The 23009-nt window shown below is 35.5% G+C and overlaps 1 protein-coding gene across 3 annotated transcripts in view; it reads right to left on the bottom strand.

Moving 5' to 3' along the window:
* Positions 1-23009, bottom strand: part of LOC144451178 (segment polarity protein dishevelled homolog DVL-3-like) — a 99974-nt gene that overhangs the window by 5748 nt on the left and 71217 nt on the right. For 2 of the 3 annotated variants that reach the window (XM_078141975.1, XM_078141977.1), the window contains 11 exons: positions 18648-18747; positions 12253-12322; positions 10891-10978; positions 10252-10303; positions 8624-8700; positions 7793-7860; positions 3778-3837; positions 2517-2606; positions 2117-2251; positions 1389-1556; positions 859-1083 (listed from right to left, as the gene is read on the bottom strand). In XM_078141975.1, the coding sequence (XP_077998101.1) occupies positions 859-1083; positions 1389-1556; positions 2117-2251; positions 2517-2606; positions 3778-3837; positions 7793-7860; positions 8624-8700; positions 10252-10303; positions 10891-10978; positions 12253-12322; positions 18648-18747 (1133 nt within the window). The remainder of the gene's footprint in view (positions 1-858; positions 1084-1388; positions 1557-2116; positions 2252-2516; positions 2607-3777; positions 3838-7792; positions 7861-8623; positions 8701-10251; positions 10304-10890; positions 10979-12252; positions 12323-18647; positions 18748-23009) is intronic. The other variant, XM_078141976.1, reaches the window with a different exon arrangement.

Raw genomic sequence — 23009 nt, 5'->3', positions numbered from 1 at the left:
GATACTAGACGCTTGTACATGTTCCCCTGACATAGCTTGTAATTGGCTCAGAAAAAAATGCATTTCTTTTGTATTCATTTTGTATATTTGTATCATATGTATCTTTTTTGAAAGTGTATCTTACTTTGTTATCTGGTGAAATAAATTTCAAGCATTTATTCATTTATTTGGAATTAACCCTTAAAGAGATTAGGACTAAAATTTGGATGCGAAACAAGTATTTTGGCAGTGCTATGAAAAAAGTTGAACTACGGCTGCAGTGATAATAAAATAGTAGAAATCCAAGACATGGGATTCAAACTTTGGGGTTTAAAAACATGGGTTGAGACTGTTCAGAGGTACATGCAAACCAACTAGTATGTAGGACACATGTACAACAGTACTGTGTCTATTCTTTGCAAATCAGTTTATGCTAGGGAGTCTACCTCACCCCCTAACTTGCATACAAATATACAGATAATATGAAGCAGATTTATGTATAGAGTATAACTCTAAACTTTTCCCTAAATCTCACCCCCTAGCTTGCATAGAAATATACAGATAATATGATTATGTTAGGGATTCTAACGCTACTCCTAGCCTGCACCCTAACTCCCTAACTTGATGCAAAAATGTGGATACTATGAAACAGGTGATTCTATATGTATCCCTAACTGAACTGTAACCCCCTAGGTTTGAGTACAAATGCCTACCTATTGTACAATCAGACCACTGTTTTATATTGTTACCCAATGTTTATATTAGACTTACATTATGAATGAAGGGCTCATCCTAAAGTGTCAGCTTTTTATCATTTTTGGGGCGACTTAGTTGATTTTATCTTCCAAAGTTGTTGTTATGTGAGAAAGAGAGGCTTACCTGGACTACCACTTCCAACACTACCATTTCCAAAACTGGTATAACTAGCATTATCAAAGCTTGGTACCATTTGACTGTAACCAGCAGTTTGTGGTGTGTACGTACCCCCATAGGAACCTGGGATGGGAATCGGACTAGGTCCCATCCAGGGTGCCTGTGGTAGAGGTGCCAGTGTGTCTTGATCTGCCTCCGTCCCTTCATCAGTCAGAGACAAGGAAGCCATATCTGTACAGTAACAAAGTTTTGGTCAGTTAGGGGTGATCATCCAAGTGAACATTAATGTGTCAGTTAGGGGGGATGGTTGTCAAGAAGAACAATTTTGTCAGTTAAGGGGCAATTGTAAAGGAGTAATTATGTCAATTTGGGGTCGTTGTCAAGGAGAACATTTCTGTTGTCAGTTAGGGGGCAATTTTCATAGTTTTTTTGTGTTATATGGCAGCCTTTTTGTGCATGACAACTATTTTTGACTAAACTCATTTTTGTAAATTTTCCTTAGCACAAAAAAGTTAGTTTGAAGATTGAATACTTACTTCCACAGAGATCACCAAAAACATAGTAACATTGTTCAGAGAATGTAATTTTATTGACTGTATGTCGAATATAGCCGGCTTTTAACAAATTACAGGCATATTTCCTAGCTTCCCTCCTGTCTGTAAAACCTTCAACATGTGAGTATAACCATTCTACTAAGTCAGAACCTGTCAGGAAAGAAATCAACTCACTTTTAGTTATCAAATGAAAACAAATATATGATGTCACAAATATGCAAATGACTTATGTACTGACTGTAAATGATGTCACAAATATGCAAATGACTTATGTACTGATTGTAAATGATGTCATAAATATGTAAATGATGATGAACATATAGATAATCTCAAAAATACAAATGACTAATCTAATTTGATATCAAATGTCATAAATATGTAAATTACATTGATCTGATAGAAAATGTCATAAATATACAAAAGACCCTATCTGTGTGCAAATCATGTCATAGATATGCAAATGACCACAATGTATGCAAATGATGTCATAAATATGTAAATGACTGCGATGTTTGCAATGATGTCATACATATGTAAATAATGACATGAGTTTTTGATTAGGTTTAAAAAAAATTATTTTTCTGGCAGAAATTTAGAAAAATGTTGATCTAGAAAAAAATAATCGTATGTAATCCTTATGGCTCAATATGATAAGACTAATATGATAACCTGGGCTGGAGATCTTATCCTTTAAAGTGGTGTGTACTTACCTATAAATGCATTTGAAATTGTAATTTTTAGCCACATTCTGTCTCTGATCTCTAGACCAGAATCAGGAGCTGCCATTGCCCTGACAACCGTTATCATATCACTATTTACAGTTAGATGTCCAAAGTCTTCAAAACCTGTCAAGAAAAACAACAAATTCAATGTCGTACATCTTTATTAGGAAAAGTACAAGAATTCAAACATAATCTGATACGTCACAATCTCAGAAAATATCATCTTACTTCTTTGCTCGGAGATAAAGAAAAAGCAGCGAGATTTTGGATTGTATTACTGTCTTCAGAACGTATAATTTCTATGAACTTTGTACAGGATGGAAGAGAGTAAAAGTAACGTAGTATGTACTTATTTCGAAAAAAATACAAAAATTAGAAAAGTACTTACGTTCCGATTCTGGAATGGAACTACTAATAGATGAACTTGTAGAGGTCATTGATGTCATTGAGGGACTGATTGGGCCAGGACGTCCAAGTTCTTCAGAAGAAGGAAAAGCTGAAATGAGTTTGGTGTTTAATTTGTGGGGGATGGTGCGTTGGAAAGCAAGCAGGTGAAACGTTAACAACTGCCGGTTGGTGGGTAAATTTGAGAATGCGGGTGTGTTATTTGTTGTTTATATGTAGTCATGGGAATGAAAGCATTGACAACAGCAATGTTATTTGCATAATAATTAATATGATTTGCATATCTTCAGCATCTTGAAGCTCATTCGTTCATGCTCATAACATAAACATACAACAACTGGGCTCAGCCATTTCTCTTCACGTAAACACTGATGTATTATTATGACACTGACACTCAAGCACGGTAGGAGAGCTTTGCGGCATGGGAAGAAACCAAGCATGTCTGAGTGGTGGCAAGGACAATGCTAGCAGAAACCAAACAGGGCTGAGTGGTGGCGAGGACAATGCTAGCATTGTGCTTTCTCCACAGTAGGGAATACAATGGATGTATGTGCCTTGACAAATTAATTTGAGGCAGATTGCGGAAGCAATGTGTGTAGGTCCAACGCCCAAGCATGGGAATGTGTGTTAATTTTTAGATATTTGTGTAAACATGAATGTAACATGCAGTGACATTATTCATGAGGTGAACTTCTACATAACCTTTACTTCCAAACATAACAAGATACAACACAATATCTTTCTTCAGTAAATAAAATGTTTTCTTATTTGTGCATTATCATTGCTATTGCAGTGTGAAGACTGATTTATCTGTATATGTAAATGGTGTACAAGACTTCAAACATATCTAAATATCTGTCTGACTAAATGTAACCACTTCAGTTTTATCAATACAAGACTATTACTACATGTATATAGTTACATACATCCCCATTCTCATAACTATGCCACAAATACTCTCTAAGTAAATAAAATCTCCAGATACTTTATATGAGTTCTCCTCCAAAACATTGATACAAGGTAAAGTAATCTATGACATGTTTACCCCACCCGTACAGCTTCCCTCAAATCTTATAAAAATTTAATCCAATATTTTCCCTCCAACTGATAATTTGACTTCACCTGCTCTTGACATGAACCCCCACCCCCACCCAGATTCCCAGATAACTAGGTACATGATTTAAAGCTAAAAATACTGATCTGATTTTCAGATTTGAGTAAAAACAGAGGAGAGATTAACTTACGTTTCATGGCATTTGTGTGAGCAACCCATGCTCCAGGATCAATAGGCCTAACTGGTTCACCTGTATCAATAAAAAATAAATCAACAATTTAGTCTGTTCATTTCACTCAAGTTCAAAGTGACTCTATCATTCTTATTAGCTGATATCAAGGGCTCACATTTATAAAGTATGTCTATTTGGTGAATTTATTCTCTAGCTAGTTTGTCCTGGTAGCAGTATCAATATGTTATCCAGTGTTGAACTGATACAAACACTAATGCACACAGGCTGACACAGATACATACATACATACATACATACATACATACATACATACATACATACATACATACATACATACATACATACATACATACATACATACATACATACATACATACATACATACATACATACATACATACATACATACATACAGGCTCACACACATATACATATACATTCACAAATCCTCCCTCCCTCTGTCTGTCTCTGTCTCTGTCTCTGTCTCTGTCTCTGTCTCTCTCTCTCTCTCTCTCTCTCTCTCTCTCTCTCTCTCTCTCTCTCTCTCTCTCAAAAGAATATTTGTTCTGTAGCTGTAGCCATCTTCAAAATATGCATACTTGTCATGTTTCTGTGTACACACACTAAGACATTCTTCACAGTGTGGGAAAGCACCAAGGCCATGACAGACCTCTATGGCTTGCTTTAGCTCAGATAAGAAGGAATGCTACATAAGTTGTCATATGCAAAACAAGGCTTCTGTCCACAGTCACATTCCAAAACAAAAATATTCATAGAAAAACTTTAACAAAGTCACGAGGGAAAAGTGACAGATGAGATTTTTTTACTCATTTAGAATTCATTAGTACTGAATAAAATTAGTAAAGATTTTGGGATGTTTCTTCTTTACTTTTGTTTTCTCTTTTGAAACAATTACAAAAAATTCATTTTATTTGTATTTCAGTTTTAGTTTTCAAGAGAAAGATGGATGGATATAGCCTGCATAGCTTGTGACAAGCTGCTTCAGAAAGTCCTTTGGTATATGCATGGTAACCCCAGGCAACAAACATATATATCATTCAGGTGTAACATTAGAGATGTTTAGCTGCACTTAGTTACATGTGTTCCATACGCATAGCATCATATTCACAACTTTGGAAATAATGGAATGCCTGCAGCTTTCTCAACAGAAGATGTGAATGCGCGCTTCTGAACATTCCGCTGTCTTTCAAGTTTGTGTTCTGAATGCATAGGTAGAAAAAACGTGGTATGTGCTGTTATGTATAAGCCTGCACAATTGCGCTCCTGTGTGCATACATGTTCTAATATGCAGCTAAATCTCTCTACAACGTATGTCTAACTTAAACTCTAGTTAAAGTTGATATATGGATCATTAATGGTAACTTTTATATCAGACAACATTGTGGCTGTAAGATCTATGACACTGAATCAAACGTTTTGGTGTGACTTTGTTGAGAGGGTCAGTCAGGATTTCAAGTGGTCAACTAAGTCTGACTGACCGACTGACTGACTGACTGACTGACTGACTGACTGACTGACTGACTCAGTGACAGACTTAGTGGCTGGCTGACTGATTGATTGATTGACTGACTGACTGACTGACTGACTGACTGACTGACTGACTGAATCATTCGGTCTGACTGACTGATTGAATGACTGACTGACTGACTGACTGACTGACTGACTCAGTGACAGACTTAGTGGCTGGCTGACTATCTGACTGACTCATTCAATTTGACTGCTTGAATAACTGAGTGACTCAGTCTCACTGACTGACAAAGTGAGTGAGTGAGTGAGTGGGTGACTGACTGACTAATATCAGAAATATTGTTGGTCAATCACCTGGATCAAAAATATAGTTCTTAAAATATTACCTCTAAAATTACACCAAGAAAGATTCTTGCTCCTGACTCAGACTAGTACAGTAATATTTGCATGTAAACAATAATCTGTAACTCTAGCTATTCCTAGGAGAGGGTGTTCAAATGACTGCTCACCTGTTAAGAGGTTTTAGCCTATGGTTATTCAGTATAAGGCTGTGTTTATTTTGATGGATTGAACACATACGGTAGAATGTGTCTTGAGGACCAATGTCCAGATATCAAAGTTCTTGAAGTCCTATTATTTTACATGTAAAGGGCTCTGTTTGTATTTGTACTGAGACAAGTTCACTGTCATCTAAAACAACATGACAAACTCATTCCATGACTAGTCTAGTGCTATCCGTGACATCAAATCTCTTACTAAGTAGTCATTTTAGCCTTTTTTGTAATTATTGTAACCAATTTGTTGTTTTTAGCTTTATTATATTGTTTTACCATGCTTTTAAATCTATTTTATGTACAGCGCTTTTGAATATTAATAAATAGAAAAGGCGCTTTAGAAAATAAATAAACTTTAAATCTCAAAATCTCTCTTTTGTGGTGAAGAGATGGTATGATACCATGAGTAGATCTACATATCCTTGAGTGAATAACATCCAACCAGTATTCAAGTCCAGTAACTTACAAAGTTGTAAAATAAAATAAAGTTAAAATCTCAACTAAAATGCCATTCTGATCCATATCACAACTTTAAATAAAATTCCAGAATTTAGATTAGACAATAACTTGACAAGATGATGAAGTAGATAATTTACCTTCATAACCGCCTGGGGTTGGTTGCCATAGCAGCAGAGGAAGGAAAAAGTTGCAAGAGAACAAAAACATGTCATCAGCATAAAATGTTTGCAAATCAATAGAGATAAGCAGTGAATAAATGTCAGCATGCTTGGGTAAAATGAAAAGAACTTGCATTGTCAGATTTCTGAAGGTCTGCAAGGAAATGTTATTAGTATGCATAATATATCACTATTTACATTCTGATTGGTAGAACTGTTTTGATTTGATTGGTTGGTTGAAAAGTGCTTTGTTCTGATTGGTAGAAAGTGTTTTGATTTGATTGTTTGAAAAGTGTTTTGTTCTGATTGGTAGATAGTGTTTTGATTTGATTGGTTGAAAGTGCTTTGTTCTGATGGTCAAAAATGTTTTGATTTGATTGGTTGAAAACACTTTGATCTGATTGGTAGATAATGTTTTGTTTTGATTGGTGGGTATTAGTGTACTCTAATTGATAGGTACTTTGAAGTGATTGGATGGTTGGAAATCATCTATATTAACTGCAAAAAAATGCTGTGCTTTGATTGGTTGGAAGTGCTTGGCAGATAATGCTTTGCTTTGATTGGTGGGAAATCTGCTGTCATTGATAGGACATGCTTTGCTTTGATTTGATTTGTTGAAAGTGAATTGTACCGAATATCATAAATGTTTATCCTCTGATTGGCCGGATTTGTTGTATTCTACCCAATAGAAAACATGTTACTTTAACTGTCAATGTTCTGTTCTGAATGTCATGTGCTGATTGGTGGATAGCTTTCAGTTTCATTTTGATTGGCAGAAATAATTTGCTCCAATTTTTTAGAGTAATTTAATTATGATGTGCAGAAAGTAGTCAGATATGTACTTTCTTGTAATTATTGTAGGGGGTAGCTTAGTAACTTCATAGAAGTGACAACTAACAAGTATTATACCGTGCACAAGGCAGGTTCAACAGAAAATATGGAATGTATTACCCAGGTCGTTCTACGTCACAACACGCATCTATGTCACGACAACATGTGTCTACGCCACTGTTCTACTCAGTTCGAAATATAAGTCAAAACGTTCAAAATTGCCATTACTATCCCCAATTTTTCTTTGATATTACTGGCGTTATTCCCCAATATTTTTCTTCATTCAGCCAGAAAATACTCGAGTTTTGTCACTACTCATCTAGTAACTCGTAGTGACAAAGCCCCTTAAGGTCAATCGTATTTTCCTTGGCTGAACAAAGAAAAATAGTTTTGTCGCTACTCATCTTGCAGCTCATAGTGACAAAGGCCCCTTAGGTCACTCATATTTTCCTTGGCTGAACAAAGAAAAAATATTGGGGAATAAGAATAAATACAGATTATTTCAAATAAATTGATACTCACTTCTAGGAATTGTAAAGTAGCCTTTAGGAGTTGGATCCCAACATTTTGCAACAATCAATTTAATAGGTCTGTAAAATAAACAAAAAAGTAAAACTTAAAAAAACAAAGTTAGTTAAAACTGAAATCCAGTTTCTCTATCAAACTGTGACAGCTACTGTATAGTATTATCTATACAGATTACAAATATCGTAAACCTGGATATCATTGCCAAAATAAAATTTTGCAATTTTACAGTCTTCAGTTAGTTCTCAAAGACTGCTTTTACTAATTACCAGACTGGTACATTGTGATCATGTACAAGAAGGTATTTTATTAATATTATGCATTTTTGTTGTCCAGCGAAAAGAAGTCTTAGCGAAAATTTCCCGGTTTACCATATGACTAAATTAGATGTAGTGCAAAACAGAGTGACATGTACACAGTACTTTCATAAGTTGTACACAGTACCAGTAATGTCATAATATCATAGAAGTAAAGCAGTTACCATGAAAACGATCAAATTAATATGACAACTACCAAATTACCACTGCTACAACCATATCACCATGACAACTGTTACCATGGAAATTGCAATAGCATATCATTTGATCACACACATTACAAGTACCATAGTACCGGTGTCATTACCATAGCAACCCATTTTCAGGTATATCCAGGTATAGCACAAAAAATCTTTGAAAACGTAAATCGGGAAGGACAACTGCAAAAGTGAGATACCAACTATTCACATAACAGGTAACGAGAAGAAGAGTGAGAAATTATTCATGTTATAGAAGAAAGTGTTTGATAACATATATCTGTGACATTTTTCATATCAGCAGCTAAACTCACCCTGGTTTTTGTACAACCTCACGTAGTACTCTTACCGCATCATCATTTGTCAAATTTTCAAAACTTAATTCATTGACCTGTTGAGGAAACAAAAACCATTCAACTAAAGCTATGTCAGGGGGCAAAGGTGAGGGGTCACTCACCCGGGTGTTTGTACGGCTTCACGTAAGACCCGTACCGCATCGTCATTATTCAAATTCTCAAAACTAGCCTCATTCACCTAGATAGTGAAACAGAAAAGGAAAACACAAAAAGATAAACAAGATAGATTTTGTGAAGAGAACAGAAGAAAAGTGTGTTTTGAAAAAGAACAGAAGATAACAGAGAAATAAGAATAAGTCATTCACACTATTCAGCCATATTGAATTTTCCCATAATTCTTCTATTGGTCAAAGGTCACAATATTCAGCCATATTGAATTTTCCCATAATTCTTCTATTGGTCAAAGGTCACAATATTCAGCCATATTGAATTTTCCCATAATTCTTCTATTGGTCAAAGGTCACAAAATTCAGTCATACTGTATATTCCCTTGATTCAGTCAAAGGTCAAAACATACCAGAAATTTCTTGAAAGTTTGCAGATTTGCAAAACCAAACTAGTATAGCAAGAAGTGTGAAAATTGACTTATTTCATACATATTGGTTGAAAATAACATGACAGTTCAAGCAAAACATTACAAATGTATTAAAGTGAAGATCAGAGAATAAGGTAAGATTTGTAATCTTATTCATACCATGCAAACCATAATTAAATAATGAAAGGAAAGTATAACGTGATGAGGGTGTATGTCTTTATTTGTATGAATCCAGACATCATTCTCTGATAGTATACAATTCCTGACTCATGCCAAACATTCACAGGATATCAAAAATCAAAAAAGGTTTCTTGAAGAGGCCTAAGCTAAGATTTTTTGGGAAATTTTTAATAGCAAACCCCTATTATGCCATAAACTGTGTGAACAATGTCTGAAGATGATTATGTGGTGAACAAAGACATGCAATGATATTGACATTATATGGGAATAATTGAATAAGGGTTGTATGTAAGTATTTTTACTTGAGTATAACGTATTTATAAACTCAACTTACATAAACCTGGTTTTTAATCAATCAATCTCTTAGCATGCATGTATAAATCTCATTCATTATATTTTTTGCACACATTTTTCTTGGGGAAAATATTATTAACTTTTACTCCAGTCAAACCTTCACCATGGCAAGACATTCCCAATTAATAGAACATGAACATGTCAGAGTGTGTTATCACAGATCGTTCCTTATTTCACAGTTTGCCATAGAAGATCGTTCCTTATTTCACAGTTTGCCATAGAAGATCGTTCCTTATTTCACAGTTTGCCATAGAAATATATCTGTTACATTGAATAAACATTTTGTTATGCAACACCTTAGCATCAGACTTTTGACAATTTCATGTTTAATAGTATGTCTTCAGTTAGCTCAGAGACTTGAATATCGGACTTGACAATGTCATGTGATAGAATTGGGCTAGATATCCAAGTATCTCGGCTAGCCTTCACTGAAAATCATGAGAAATTGCCAGTCCCCCCCCCCTTCCCCAAGACTTGGTGTGAAACAAAGGAAGGAATCCTGTTATGATTAATTTACCTGTAAGATCATATCACCAGGTTCAATTCTACCATCTGCAGCGACTGCACCCCTGCAAGATAAAACATCACCATATTTCTATCATATAACAAACAAGACTATTGACCATTTCATAGCTTGTCATTCCACAAATTTAATCATTTTTAATGAGTTTCATGGAATGAAATACATTTTTAAGTTCTTTCCAGGAAATTCCAGTCCTTTTAAGAATTTTCTAAATGTTTGAATCAAACATGTAAAAGTAAGGAAGAAAGTACCATTCTAACCCATATGGTTGAAAATCAAAGTAATGCTAATCACTCCAAACTTTGCCGCATAACAATAATCATAATTATAATATTGTCTCCCAAGAAGTCCAGTGAGGGCCATCCCTCATGGGTTCAGTCTTAATGCAAGAGGAAACCGGAGTACCCGGGGGGAAAACCTGCGTTGTTTGGTTTCCTCCAGTGTGGTAAATTTAATCGAACCTTGAATGGGGTTCGAACCCTGACCGCAGTGGTAAGAGGCAAGTGGTTTAACCACTTGGCCACTGAGAACCCTAAGAACTTTTAGTACATAATGCTTGTTCCTGGTCCCTTTGCAATCATTACAGAGATTTCTTAAAGTAAAAACAAAAAGTTAAAACATTGGAGTACTTACCCTTTCATTATAGAGCCTACATAGATTCCACCATCACCTCCCTTGTTACTTTGACCAACGATACTTATCCCCAAGAAATTTATTTTATCTGTTGATGAAAACAGAATATCAATTTGAAAGGTATTTTAAAATGTGAATGGTACACAGGTTTGTAAAATTCACAAAATTCCTCTTTTATCACGTAAAAGGTAAGGTTACAAAGCGTTAATACTTCAAATACAGCATATTTTGAATATTGGGAAAAACAAAAGATTGTATAGTTTGGCCACTAGGGGTAATATTGTTTTACCCTAAAAATACTTCAATACATATTTTGGTTAGGGGATAAAAATTTGGCCTAAAAATTACGTCAATTTGTCATATTTTGCGTATGGTAAAAACAAAAGATTAGATTGCAAAGAGATACTCTGTTGGAAATACAAGCTTTCATACAAAATGTGCTGTACAGATGGGTTTGAACATGAACTAATGTACATTTGACCGTCTTTAACTTAGGCAATGGTGCTACCATATTTATTAATTCCCATGTCTGTGGAATTAACAATACAGGCAAATGGTGGCCTGGGTATAGCTAAATGGTGGCCTGGGAGTGGGTATAACCAAACGGTGGCCTGGGTATAGCTAAATGGTGGCCTGGGAGTGAGTATAACCAAACGGTGGCCTGGGTATAGTCAAATGATGGCTTGGGAGTGATTAACTGACAGACAGAACACAGCTGTCTATTAATCCTCCTACTTCAAGTTCAACTGCAACAAATTATTTCTTAATCTCTCGGTCATTTTTATCTAAACTTTCTAAATCTTAGTACTTCATGACAAAGTCTCCTTAAACTTATGTCCAAGTTTTAAAGCTACATATAATTACTTTAAGAGCTGATAAGATAAAATGTCCTTGGTCCAAAAAAGTAAGTTAATAAAAATCTGACATTTTAGAATTAACCTATCATTCACAGCCTAGTTCATTCTCACACTTTTGACATTGTATATGAAAGATATTACGAATCGGGATGGACAAATATTTATTGCATTTATAAACCTCTTTTTTGTAAACACCCCCTTTTTAGAGAGAGATAGGGGAACACCAAATTTTGGTGTGTCACTAGAAATTGTGTGCATCAGTGGCGCATCAAATTGGCTTAGAGGGCACACTGATCTACCACAACATACAAAACATGTGATATATACTCTAACGATTAACAGAGAGTCAACGAAACAGAAAAAATGTTCATTTCATAATAATAGACACAGTATGGTTCTGTAGGAAGGGAAATCTAAGCTATGGACAAAAATATCTTAGTCACCTACGACCCCTACATACCATTACATGATATATTGTAGAAAGTTATACACTAACCATACTTACCCAAATTTAGTGTTACTGTAATTATGTTTAGTGACATGGTAGAATCTGTTATACTGCTGAAGGATGATGTCTGTGAAAAAAAAGAGAAAAAAAGGCAGGTTTTTAAAAACTGGGGCACTAGGTGAAAACACTGCAAAATGGTGGCAGAATTTAACTTTAGATTCAAAGTTTTTGAAAAAGTCTACCAAGGTATGAAAATAGTCAAAGATTCAAGCATACACATGCACTGAAGATATATTTCAAAACTCAACATTTATTTGGGAGATTTTTCTAAAAAGGACAACATTTTCAAACACACACAGTCTCAATATAAGGAGAGCTGATCAGAAAAATGGCTACAGTATCTACAAAGAGTGGATGTGAATTCTACAGAGGAGAAACAATATTCTGATATACAACGTATGATCTCTTCCATAGACAATAACACCTTGAGAAACATCTTTCCTGTTTAGAATAATTAAAAGCTAGTTACATTGTTGAGTTTGGAATATGTAACATTAGAAAGATTGCACAAGGCTCCTTGTGTTTGAAAAGTAAAGTTTGACTGAAAATGCTATGACCATGTTGACTGAAACCTGATCACAAAACCGCAACATGTATGTATCCTAACTATTCGTGATGAACTATTCATGAAGAAACAAACAAGTCACACTTGGAAAGATGCACACAGAAACTGTGGAAAGCTTACATTGCTGGAATAGAGACTTCTATCACTTTGATACAAACACTGGTTACTTGATGTACACTCCATCTTGCTTGGTCAAAACGGTTTGACCTCCACACTTGCCAGGAGCTTAGGAAGACGTGACAAAGTATGCCAGTGATTTTCAGAACAAACAGAGACCCCACAGGAACAACACACTGCATACAATCCACTCTGTAGTACGGTTCATTAGTCGGTGAAACTGACTGTGGATTTGGTTACTACTGATACATCAAGGGGTTCATTCTAGTGTGCATTTTAATAAATTATGAAAATTACCGACTTGAAATGAAAACATATCATGGTAGAGGTCTGTGTATGGAGGACGGATGTCTACAGTGGGGTTATCTACTAGTGGAGTGGTATGTGTGTGGAGGATGGACGTATACAGCGTCTACAGCGGGGTATCTACTGGTTTCAGTTTAAAATAAGTACTAAAAGGTTACCACATCAAAACTGTTATCAGCAAATCACAGCTACTTTGTTATGTTATTTCAGCAGTACTCTAGTATATACTTTTGACAAGAATTCACCTACGTTATAAATGTTGGAAGTCACAACTGTTATGAGGAATTTTGAGTTGTGTTTTTGCTAATGTTTGTGAACCCCAGTCGGGACTATTATTTAAGAGTTTAGTGTTTTTGCCAAGGTTTGAGAACACAGGAGGGAAAGCTGTTAAAACTTGTTAGAAATTTCATACTTGTATTTTCATTTTGATGGGGAACCTCAGTAAAGAATACCTAGTAAACTCAAATAAACTTACTCACCATTAGCAAACACATTTAGAACTTTTACAACGAGGTAATGAAATCATATTTTTTTTTGCATCAAATTTTGGAATGAAACCATGTTTGAGAGTTACATAACTTTTGTACCAAATGGGATCAAGGTGGGTTGGGGGTTGGGGGTTGGGGGTTGCGTTGGGGAGTGTCCTGAACAAAATACTGGAGTTTCCTACACCAAACTATAAATTGAGAACAAAATCCTGATGATAAGTTTTTTTAAATTTTTGCAACAAAATAAGAAGAAATAAGTTTTTTTACACCAAACTTATTTGACTAATTATCATAGATGAAACACTGCACTGGACATTTTGTTTAATTTAGAACTTAGAATCTCTAGTTACAGGTAAGAAAAAATTACTCAACATTTAGATGGAAACCCACTAGAATATTTCTAGAGAAGTTGTGTACATTTTACCTTTCAGCAAAAAAAAAAATAACCCTACAAACTTAAAGTCTACTCTTTTCTTTTGCTTAGGGCAAAAATCTTATCAGTGAACTTCAATCTGTTGAAATCACCTCAGGGAGATATTTTTAACATTCAATGTTTATATTTCTTGGTCGTGATTGGGACATGGTATTAAACAGGATATATGGTGCTAGTTCACCAGTACATACAGTAACAGCTTTTAGAATACCATAACATCCATTTGGTGGATATCACTCTGGGTTTCTTGTTACATTTATAACAATATGAAAGATGACGCTTATTCACAGCTTTATCAGAGAGAGTGAAATATCCTCTATGATATTAAAGGGAAGAGTGAAATATTCCTTTGTGATGTTAAAAGGTGCAGTTTAGATTTCGGATTAAAATTGAGGTGTGAAAAATACCTGTCTGCTAAAGATACAGAAAAAGTTGGACATGAACAAAAGCTGGAAAATCCAGGTTCCTGTGATTGTGTGACCACTACGATTTGAAAAAAAAGCTGGAAAAACCCACATGTCCCTGTGACTGTGTAATCCTTATGATTTGAAAACAGTTGGGGAAAACCCACAGGTCCCTGTGATTGATGGTGTAATGATGATTTGAAAATAGCTGAGAAAACCCACATGTCCCTGTGATTATGGCATTATAGGTACTATCATATGGATTTCAAATAGCTAATGATTTGCTCATTTGTTGTGTAAAGTAACCCACATGTTCCTGTAATTGTGGAATTATTATGACTTAGAAATAGCTGATGGCGACAACTTTGTTAACATTAGTGGTAGGGCATGTCCAATATGATCCAAGAGAGTGATTCTTTTAACCCTGCGGGCCAAGCACAGCAATTAATAAGCTAATCCAAACACAATGGGTAGGCTCTTGTAGAAAGGTGTCGCTATAAGGTCACTGTATATTGAAGACCTAACCTAACATTTGTCTGGTGTAACTTTCACACCATTGCCTCAAGTCAAAAAATTCCGACTTCCAATTAATGTGGTTATCAAGGTAGGAAGTATGCTTACTTTGTTAGAGTCTGAGTTCTATCACAAGGCTAACATTGCATTGCATGTACAATAATGAATGGTCTGTGTTTACTGTATCATGTGTGTATTTGTGTGCCTGCTGTCTTTCTGTCACTTGCTGAGTCGAGCGTCTTGTCATGGTCAGACTATCTCAAACTTTTAAAATTTGGTTGTACGTCCATTTGTGTGCCTGCTGTCTTTCTGTCACTTGCCAAGAGTCTTGTCATGGTCAGACTATCTCAAACTTTTAAAATTTGGTTGTACATGTATTTGTGTGCCTGCTGTCTTTCTGTCACTTGCTCAGAGTCTTGCCATGGTCAGACTATCTCAAACTTTTAAAATTTGGTTATACATGCATTTGTGTGTCTGCTGTCTTTCTGTCATTTGCCGAGAGTCTTGTCATGGTCACACTATCTCAAACTCTTCAAATTAGTTTGGATAGCTTGAGATGATAAGACAGAATATGAGTCTCTGGGTTACGATTTCACAGCCAGTATACACCTGTTGGAAATCTGGTAACCTGTTGTCAGTCTTAGTAGTGATATGTTGGTGATGCCTGTGTTAATGTGCCCATCATTATCACCAAATCTACAAAAATAATTACCCCCCCCTCCCCCATGGCTATATTTTGGTATGGTCTAATAATTACCTTTAGATGGTTGGTTTAGTCCACTAACTACATAATTTAGATGGTATGGTACGTTGAGTAATGATTTACATGAAATTAAGTATGGATATATGACCTTGTGTCTTGATTACCTGACGACTTGGAAAGCCACAGTTTCTCTCTTCATAAATTATCCTACCATACCTATTTGCAAAATGGTTTGATCAAACAATCCTAACCTCCCTGCCTTACAATAGAGTAACCTTTATATTCTCCAAAATCTTATACTTAATCTGCAGACAGGTGAATGCAGAACTGGTAATGACAATTTTTCCCACCAAAATTCCTGAACAAATATTGTCGCACATCCTAAATTTTTGCACGACTTTGAGGTTTATTTTGCATTTAACATTAACTATTTCTAGTTTGTTAAATTTTTGGACAAAATATTTTTTCTAAAGATAATACATAGAATTGAAAAATTCATTTGACAGAATGACTCGCAACTCACATCAAGTGAAAGTGACGGTTTGACTGCATAAATATTTCTGCTGTAAATGAGTACAAATACGAGTCTTTGTCTAGTTTCACACCTCAGCAGTCTTTCAAGAAGCTTGACTACTTTACATTTGTTTGAAATTTTGGTAAAAAGTTTTCACGAATAAAGTCACAAAATACTGTAAACCTGGAAATTTTCGCTAAGGACTTATTTTTGCTAATTTTGCTAGAATACAAAAACACCAAAATAAATAGTGACTAAATGCCTTCTTGTACATTAACACAATGTACGAGTATGGTAATTGATGAAAATTAGTCTTTGAGAACCTACTGTAAAATTGCAAAATTTTGTAGTAGCGAAAATATCTAGGTTTACAGTATGGGAATGAAAGCTGTGAAACTTTTCTGTCGGGGTTGCTTTAGTGAAAGAGTTCATTTTTATCTCTACAAATCACTGTTTGTTTAAAAATATCTCAATGGTTCTAGTTTAGTTTACACTTGTCTGCCTGAATACAACCATATTGCCGGGTTCTTATCGCGGTACCTAACCTTTTTGCACTCAAGTTTCTGTCGGATCTCCATCTCAAGTGGTCTGCAGATTAACTTTTCACACTCAGCTTTGATTTCAAGACTTCTATTTCAGTTTAACTGGTTTATCTTGAGGCTTTTTCCGTACCAAGTTTGGAATATTTTAGTTTAAAGGGGCATTAGTACGTATTTGTTGCCTGTCTTGTTGTTAATGTATTCTTTGTATTGACAGCTTAATACCAGCTGTCCAAAAGTACTTTTCAAAATAAAGGTGCTGAATGTTGTTTTCCTGGCCTAATTCAACTGTAATGCAATTTGCTTTGCAAATTTTGAATGAATGTTTTCGTAATTTTCACTTTGCTGTTTTAGGACCGGCAATAACATATCAATGTTGAATGCCTTATGAGGACAATTTCACATAGCAATGTCACTAATGTTTGAAAAGAACTTTTCAAATTATTCACATTGTTTTGCTCCTTTCCTAAAATCTACCCATAATTCCCCTGGACCTGAACTGCATAATTTCAGTTGTTTACTATATAAATATTATAATACAACAGAGCTCAACATGAGGAAAGTAGTTGACTGTGGTTGACAAAACAAATAAAGTGTACACTAGGGAGTCTAGTCCTTTTCCTGTCCCTCAGATACACTTAACCCTAACCCCCTAGCTTGAATGGAAAAGTATCATATGCAGGGAGTTAAAGATTCTATATTCCTACACAAGTTTGAGTTATCAGATGAGGATTAACCCAGAGAATGATAGATAGCTTGCAGGAAATTAACCTTTTTTTCTTTAGTAGTGGGTTACCAATTTCAGAAATTGGTAATTGGTAGCCCAAGGATTGTGACCTGTAGTCCGATATTCATGAACTGAAAACAGATTTCCTCTATTGGAAATATTTGTATTATTCAAATACTTTCATGTCCATAAATCTTCCATCTTCATCACATAATTAGTGGTAGCCCAAGTGGGCTATCAGCTGCAAACTATGGTAGTGCCATGACAAGAAAAGAAGTCTGTGGGCATAGGACTACTGTTAATTTTGAGCCCTGGCTTGGGATAGTAAGACCAAGATACGTAGACTGACAGATAGTTTGGGATAGTAATACCAAGAAACGTCTCTGGTCTCTGGTTAGGTTAGGATCAGCTTTGATATGCCATAAACATACACTAAATTTGTACATCACACTACAAATGGGTTTTCACTCTCAACTACAGGTGTGTTATTCCTCTACTTCAATATCATAACACTCCAGGTAATACTAGGCTAGTTTAACAAACAGTGAACTCAACAGCATTTCTGGTAAGATCTGGAATTTGTTGCTGTGCCCCTTGGACTTTTAAAGGCCAATGTTTCAATCCCAGGTTCTTATATTAGTGTTATCTTATTTGTGGAACCACAAGGAATACATAGAATCATTGTTTAGTTCAGAATCAACCTTTTCTACAGCTCTACCAGACAACTGTTTCTGTCGACAAAGTTTTAACCCTAATTCAATACAGGTTGTATTGTCAATTGATGTGTAGTATTTGAGCTCTATACATGGCCAACAAGTTTACAATGGCGTCATTTTTGTTGTGAGAGAGATCCAGGTACCTGTATACAGCTATCAGTTATGGTTATAAACCAATTTTCTACAACCCTTTTTCAGTCTTTCAAAAATCTCATTTGTTGATATAAGCTGTTGCCTCTGTTAGGAACATTAAAGACCGATGTCAGAAAAACGTTCAAGATCGATGTCAGGTTAGGATTACACTTGACTGTGAAAAAAACAGTTGTCTGGTAGAGATGCATTCATGATTATTTGCAGCGGTACTTACGCGTGCTACTCGAGGCATGCGTGGTTTCCTCTTTCGCCTTTTGTGTCTGCTTCTCATTAACCTAGAAGAGCTACTGCGTTCAGTTGCACTGCTAAATCTACTGTAAAACAAAAACAAAAACAAAACAGAGAAATGTCAGTTGTTTATCAAAGAAACTGGTGAGTGTGTATAGGTGAAGTCAAGCATAGTGTAGAGTTAGTAGTGGTTGTAAAGGTATCGTGACCTCTGCTGTGGTTATCAGGCTCATGTATAAGTCATCAAGTGTGATACAGAAGCATTCCCAGAACAACAGTGCAAATGGTACATGTAGGTTGAAAGTGCAACAGGTACATTGACTGTGCAAAGCAAACATATATCGACTGCGCAAAATGCAGATAGACTGCAACAGGTAGATAGACTGTGCAACAGGTAGATAGACTGTGCAAAAGGCAGATAGACTGTGCAAAACAAACGTAGTGACTATGCAAAACGTAGATAAACTGTGCAAAAGGCAGAGCCTGTGCAAAAGGTAGATAGACTGCAAAAGGTTGGTAGACTGTGCAAAAGGTAGTGCAAAAGTAGAATGATTATGCAAAGATTGATTGATTGATTGTGCAAAATGCAGATCAACTATGCCAAAGGTACCGCACATTGACTGCAAGAGATACAATTTCCACAGCAATAAATTTATTTATTAAATAGAGAATATACAAGGTACTTTAGGAGCACTGAGTATAGTTATCGTGTTACCTTTGAAGCATGGACTTCCCAAATTTATTTATTTTAACTGGTAAAACAGTGAACCATGAACACTCCATAGAGTGTAACACACATATTTGATTCATTCAATTATTGCTAGCACTATCTCAAGGGTAGTCACAAATATACCGATCTATAATCTATAAAACTACATTTGTAAGATCTATAACCTTACTTACAAACACTGTCTTACGCCGACTTCAAACCTAGTCCTAACCACCATATTTGATTCATTCAATTATTGCTAGCACTATCTCAAGGGTAGTCACAAATATACCGATCTATAATCTATAAAACTACATTTGTAAGATCTATAACCTTACTTACAAACACTGTCTTACGCCGACTTCAAACCTAGTCCTAACCACCTTCCAACACACTAACTAACCTAGCCTCTGGACCAACTTAAACTTTCACACACCTGTTTTGTCAAGTTGAATTTAAGATCAAAGTCGACTTTTTGGTGGCTTTAACTTTTCAGGATGAACTCCTAGAAATATTTTGAAAGTTTACAGACTACTATAACATAAAACTTTTACAATTTTTTTGGTAACTTAAACTTTTCAATGAACCGCTAGAAATGACTTGAAAGTTTAGACTACTTTAACATAAAAGTTTTGCAATTTTTTTGGTAACTTAAACTTTTCAATGAACTGCTAGAAATATCTTGAAAGTTTAGACTACTTCAACATAAAAGTTTTGCAATTTGTTTCTATTACATGAAGATGACTAACATCTCCCTTTTAATCTTGAAGCAAAAATGTAATCACCATCGTCATTAATTGATTCTCCAACTCATATTTTGATGCATTTTACGATATCATGTTCCATACATTTTCACAATATGGTATGTTGGCACAACATTGCGACATAACTCTGCTTAAGAAGTCATTCTGTGAACTAAAACAGAATCTATAACATTGTTGGTACATACCTGGCTTATTAGATTATGTATTTCTATTAACTTGTGGACATGTCGGAATTACGTCAGGCTGAAAACAGGCTGGCAGTTATTCAAATTTATGAAAAATACCTCGGATGAATACCACTTCAGAAATCTGCTAACGTTCACAAAGCCCAAAATAACGACCAAACTATTATCACTTTACGATGGAGTACGGAATATCGTAACTATGGCGTACATACGATTACGTATATGACTGACTTTCCGACTTAATGTGATTTTGAGGATACACAGATTATATATCCCACAAGCACAGCATGGCCATTTGTAGAGTTTGAAATATCTCACCACACTTTAGCTGTAGGGAAAACATGCTTCTGTCATTTCAAGGCATTGATGTGCTTATGTTAGAATTCTGACTCGGTCAGAAGTCACAGAAACGTTGCCTGAAAGCCTAAACCTGTGGTTACCACCGCTGGGTTGATTGAAAACCATTTCCACAAGGACTAATATTATTATGAGTGTCTGGTGGTGGCTGATTCCATTATTATACACGAGGGGTGGATAGCTCTGAGTTCGGTGTTTTGTGAGGAGCCTTGAGTTCGTTGATTTCTGGAAAGATCTGGCCAATTATAACTGCGTACATCATGTCTACACCTTACTCCTACCCCCCACCCAACCAACCCAACCCAACCCAACCCAACCCAACCCAACCCAACCCAACTTCTCCTCCTTGGGTTTTTGTCTGAACTTAGGAAAGGTGGCTTACTACCAATTAGACAGGTTACATATTTGATACAATTTAGGGACTATTTGGTTTTTTATAGCCATAATTCTGTGAAACCTAAAATTCCTGCATTGCAGATATACCAAGGATGGGTACTCTCATAACTAAATCCCTGAGAAATCTAGCAATGCCTTCACATAGGGAACCTTGAGGTTGTGTTTGAACAATCCCTGCAATTAATAGACCTAGACATTTTTAATCATTATCATGATAAGGATTCCATCAAAACAATCTAATCAAGTGAAAATATACAAACATGTGACCACCTGAGTTGAATTTTTCTCCTCATCAAACACACAAATTGTTTTTACTTCAAAATCTGTGATTTGCTGTGGATTTCAAGGTAACATACCTTTCCAAATATATTACATATCAATTGCAGAATGTGTGTCAGTGATTGTGTGTGAGTGAGTATGTGTGTGTGTGTGTGTGTGTGTGTGTGTGTGTGTGTGTGTGTGTGTGTGTGTGTGTGTGTGTGTGTGTGCACAATAGGCTCTTTAGAACGTTGGCATGTGTGTACTTTTTGTGTGTGTTTGGTTGGTATGAGGTGGGTTTGTCTACAAATATGAATGTCCAAGTGTACTTTTCTATAAGTTTATGTGTCTATCTTTCGGTCTGTATTATTGTTTTATCAAAAATGGTTTGCTCAAATCAAACAAAATTTTGGGTTTCATGGATGTATATCATAAGGTATGTTTGTGCATGTACCGGTATGTCTGTAATACTAATAGGTACTTTGAAGATCTATTCCTACATGTTTGTCAGGGGATAGGAAGCCGATTCAATCTCCACCAACATGTGCATTTACTTATAAATGTATTGATAACATGGAATAAACAACTCAAACACAAAATTCCCCTATTTGCTTGAGGGATTTCGGAACACTTTGAATTCATTCTATTTGTGTAGATGTCAACAAGTCTATCCCATTTTCCCACTAGTACTTCTGTCTCTGTACAAAACATAAAATCAATTTACTAAATTCAGGATTGCAGACTAACCTATCTGATTCATCCATCTATTGAAAACACTCTCTGGTTGTATAAACACACCAGATAGTCTGAAATACTGTGTACACAACACATTAAAATAACACATCTCCAGAGACAAGTTCAAACTCACAATTCTTGTGAGAAAAATGGTGAAAATGTGGTTAGTAGGATTTCTGTCTGTGTTTTAACTTTTTAGTATTCCATGGCCATATTGGTGTACAAACTGCCGTAGGCTGAGGCATCAGTCCATCATTTTGTAAGGGCTATTATGACTTGTACTTATTGCACATCACTTCCTATTCTAGTAAAAATAGCCAATCAGTGATCCTTTTACAAACGTTAGGTTAGAATTTTACAGTTGAGATAATCATGGTGTGAATGATTGCTAACTTCTGGTTCGAAATGTGATTATTCAACATCTGATTTGGAATGAGGACTCAATTTAACATAAACAAAAATTATTGTATAAAACAGTAAGAATCCTGATCGAAATTGTTGAAGCCGACTATAATATTATCAAAACCTTGAAAATCAAGTAAATTGATGTCATATTTTAACCCTTAGAACAAAATCTTCCATTAGCCAAGTACTTGTTTATTTGTTGGTTACTGATCAAACTCATTACTCCTATTGGGTTTCTTGGCTGTGTTGATATATCTCCCTGCATGACCCCACCTGCATCTGTTAGATATTGATCTTGTGCCTTTATGTTGTTTAGTTTAAAACTGACTGAAAACAAAGCCACATAGTTTGATTTGTTGTTGCCTGGATGGCAAAATGATGTCCTTGATAAACATCCCTGTTTATTGTTGGGCAGCCATCTTGGATTTCCCATGGGTCATGTATATATCTTGTTTCAAGTGTTTACATCAAATTTCATTGTGGCATTCCCAGTTACAAGTTTATCATTATCTGCATTATTCCCTTTCTTTCCAATGGAA

This window comes from Glandiceps talaboti, chromosome 21 (genome assembly GCF_964340395.1).
Source record: "Glandiceps talaboti chromosome 21, keGlaTala1.1, whole genome shotgun sequence".
In the NCBI taxonomy this organism is placed as follows: Eukaryota; Metazoa; Hemichordata; class Enteropneusta; family Spengelidae; genus Glandiceps; species Glandiceps talaboti.
Note: the sequence above shows the minus strand (reverse complement) of the source record. Positions and strands in the feature narration are given on the sequence as shown.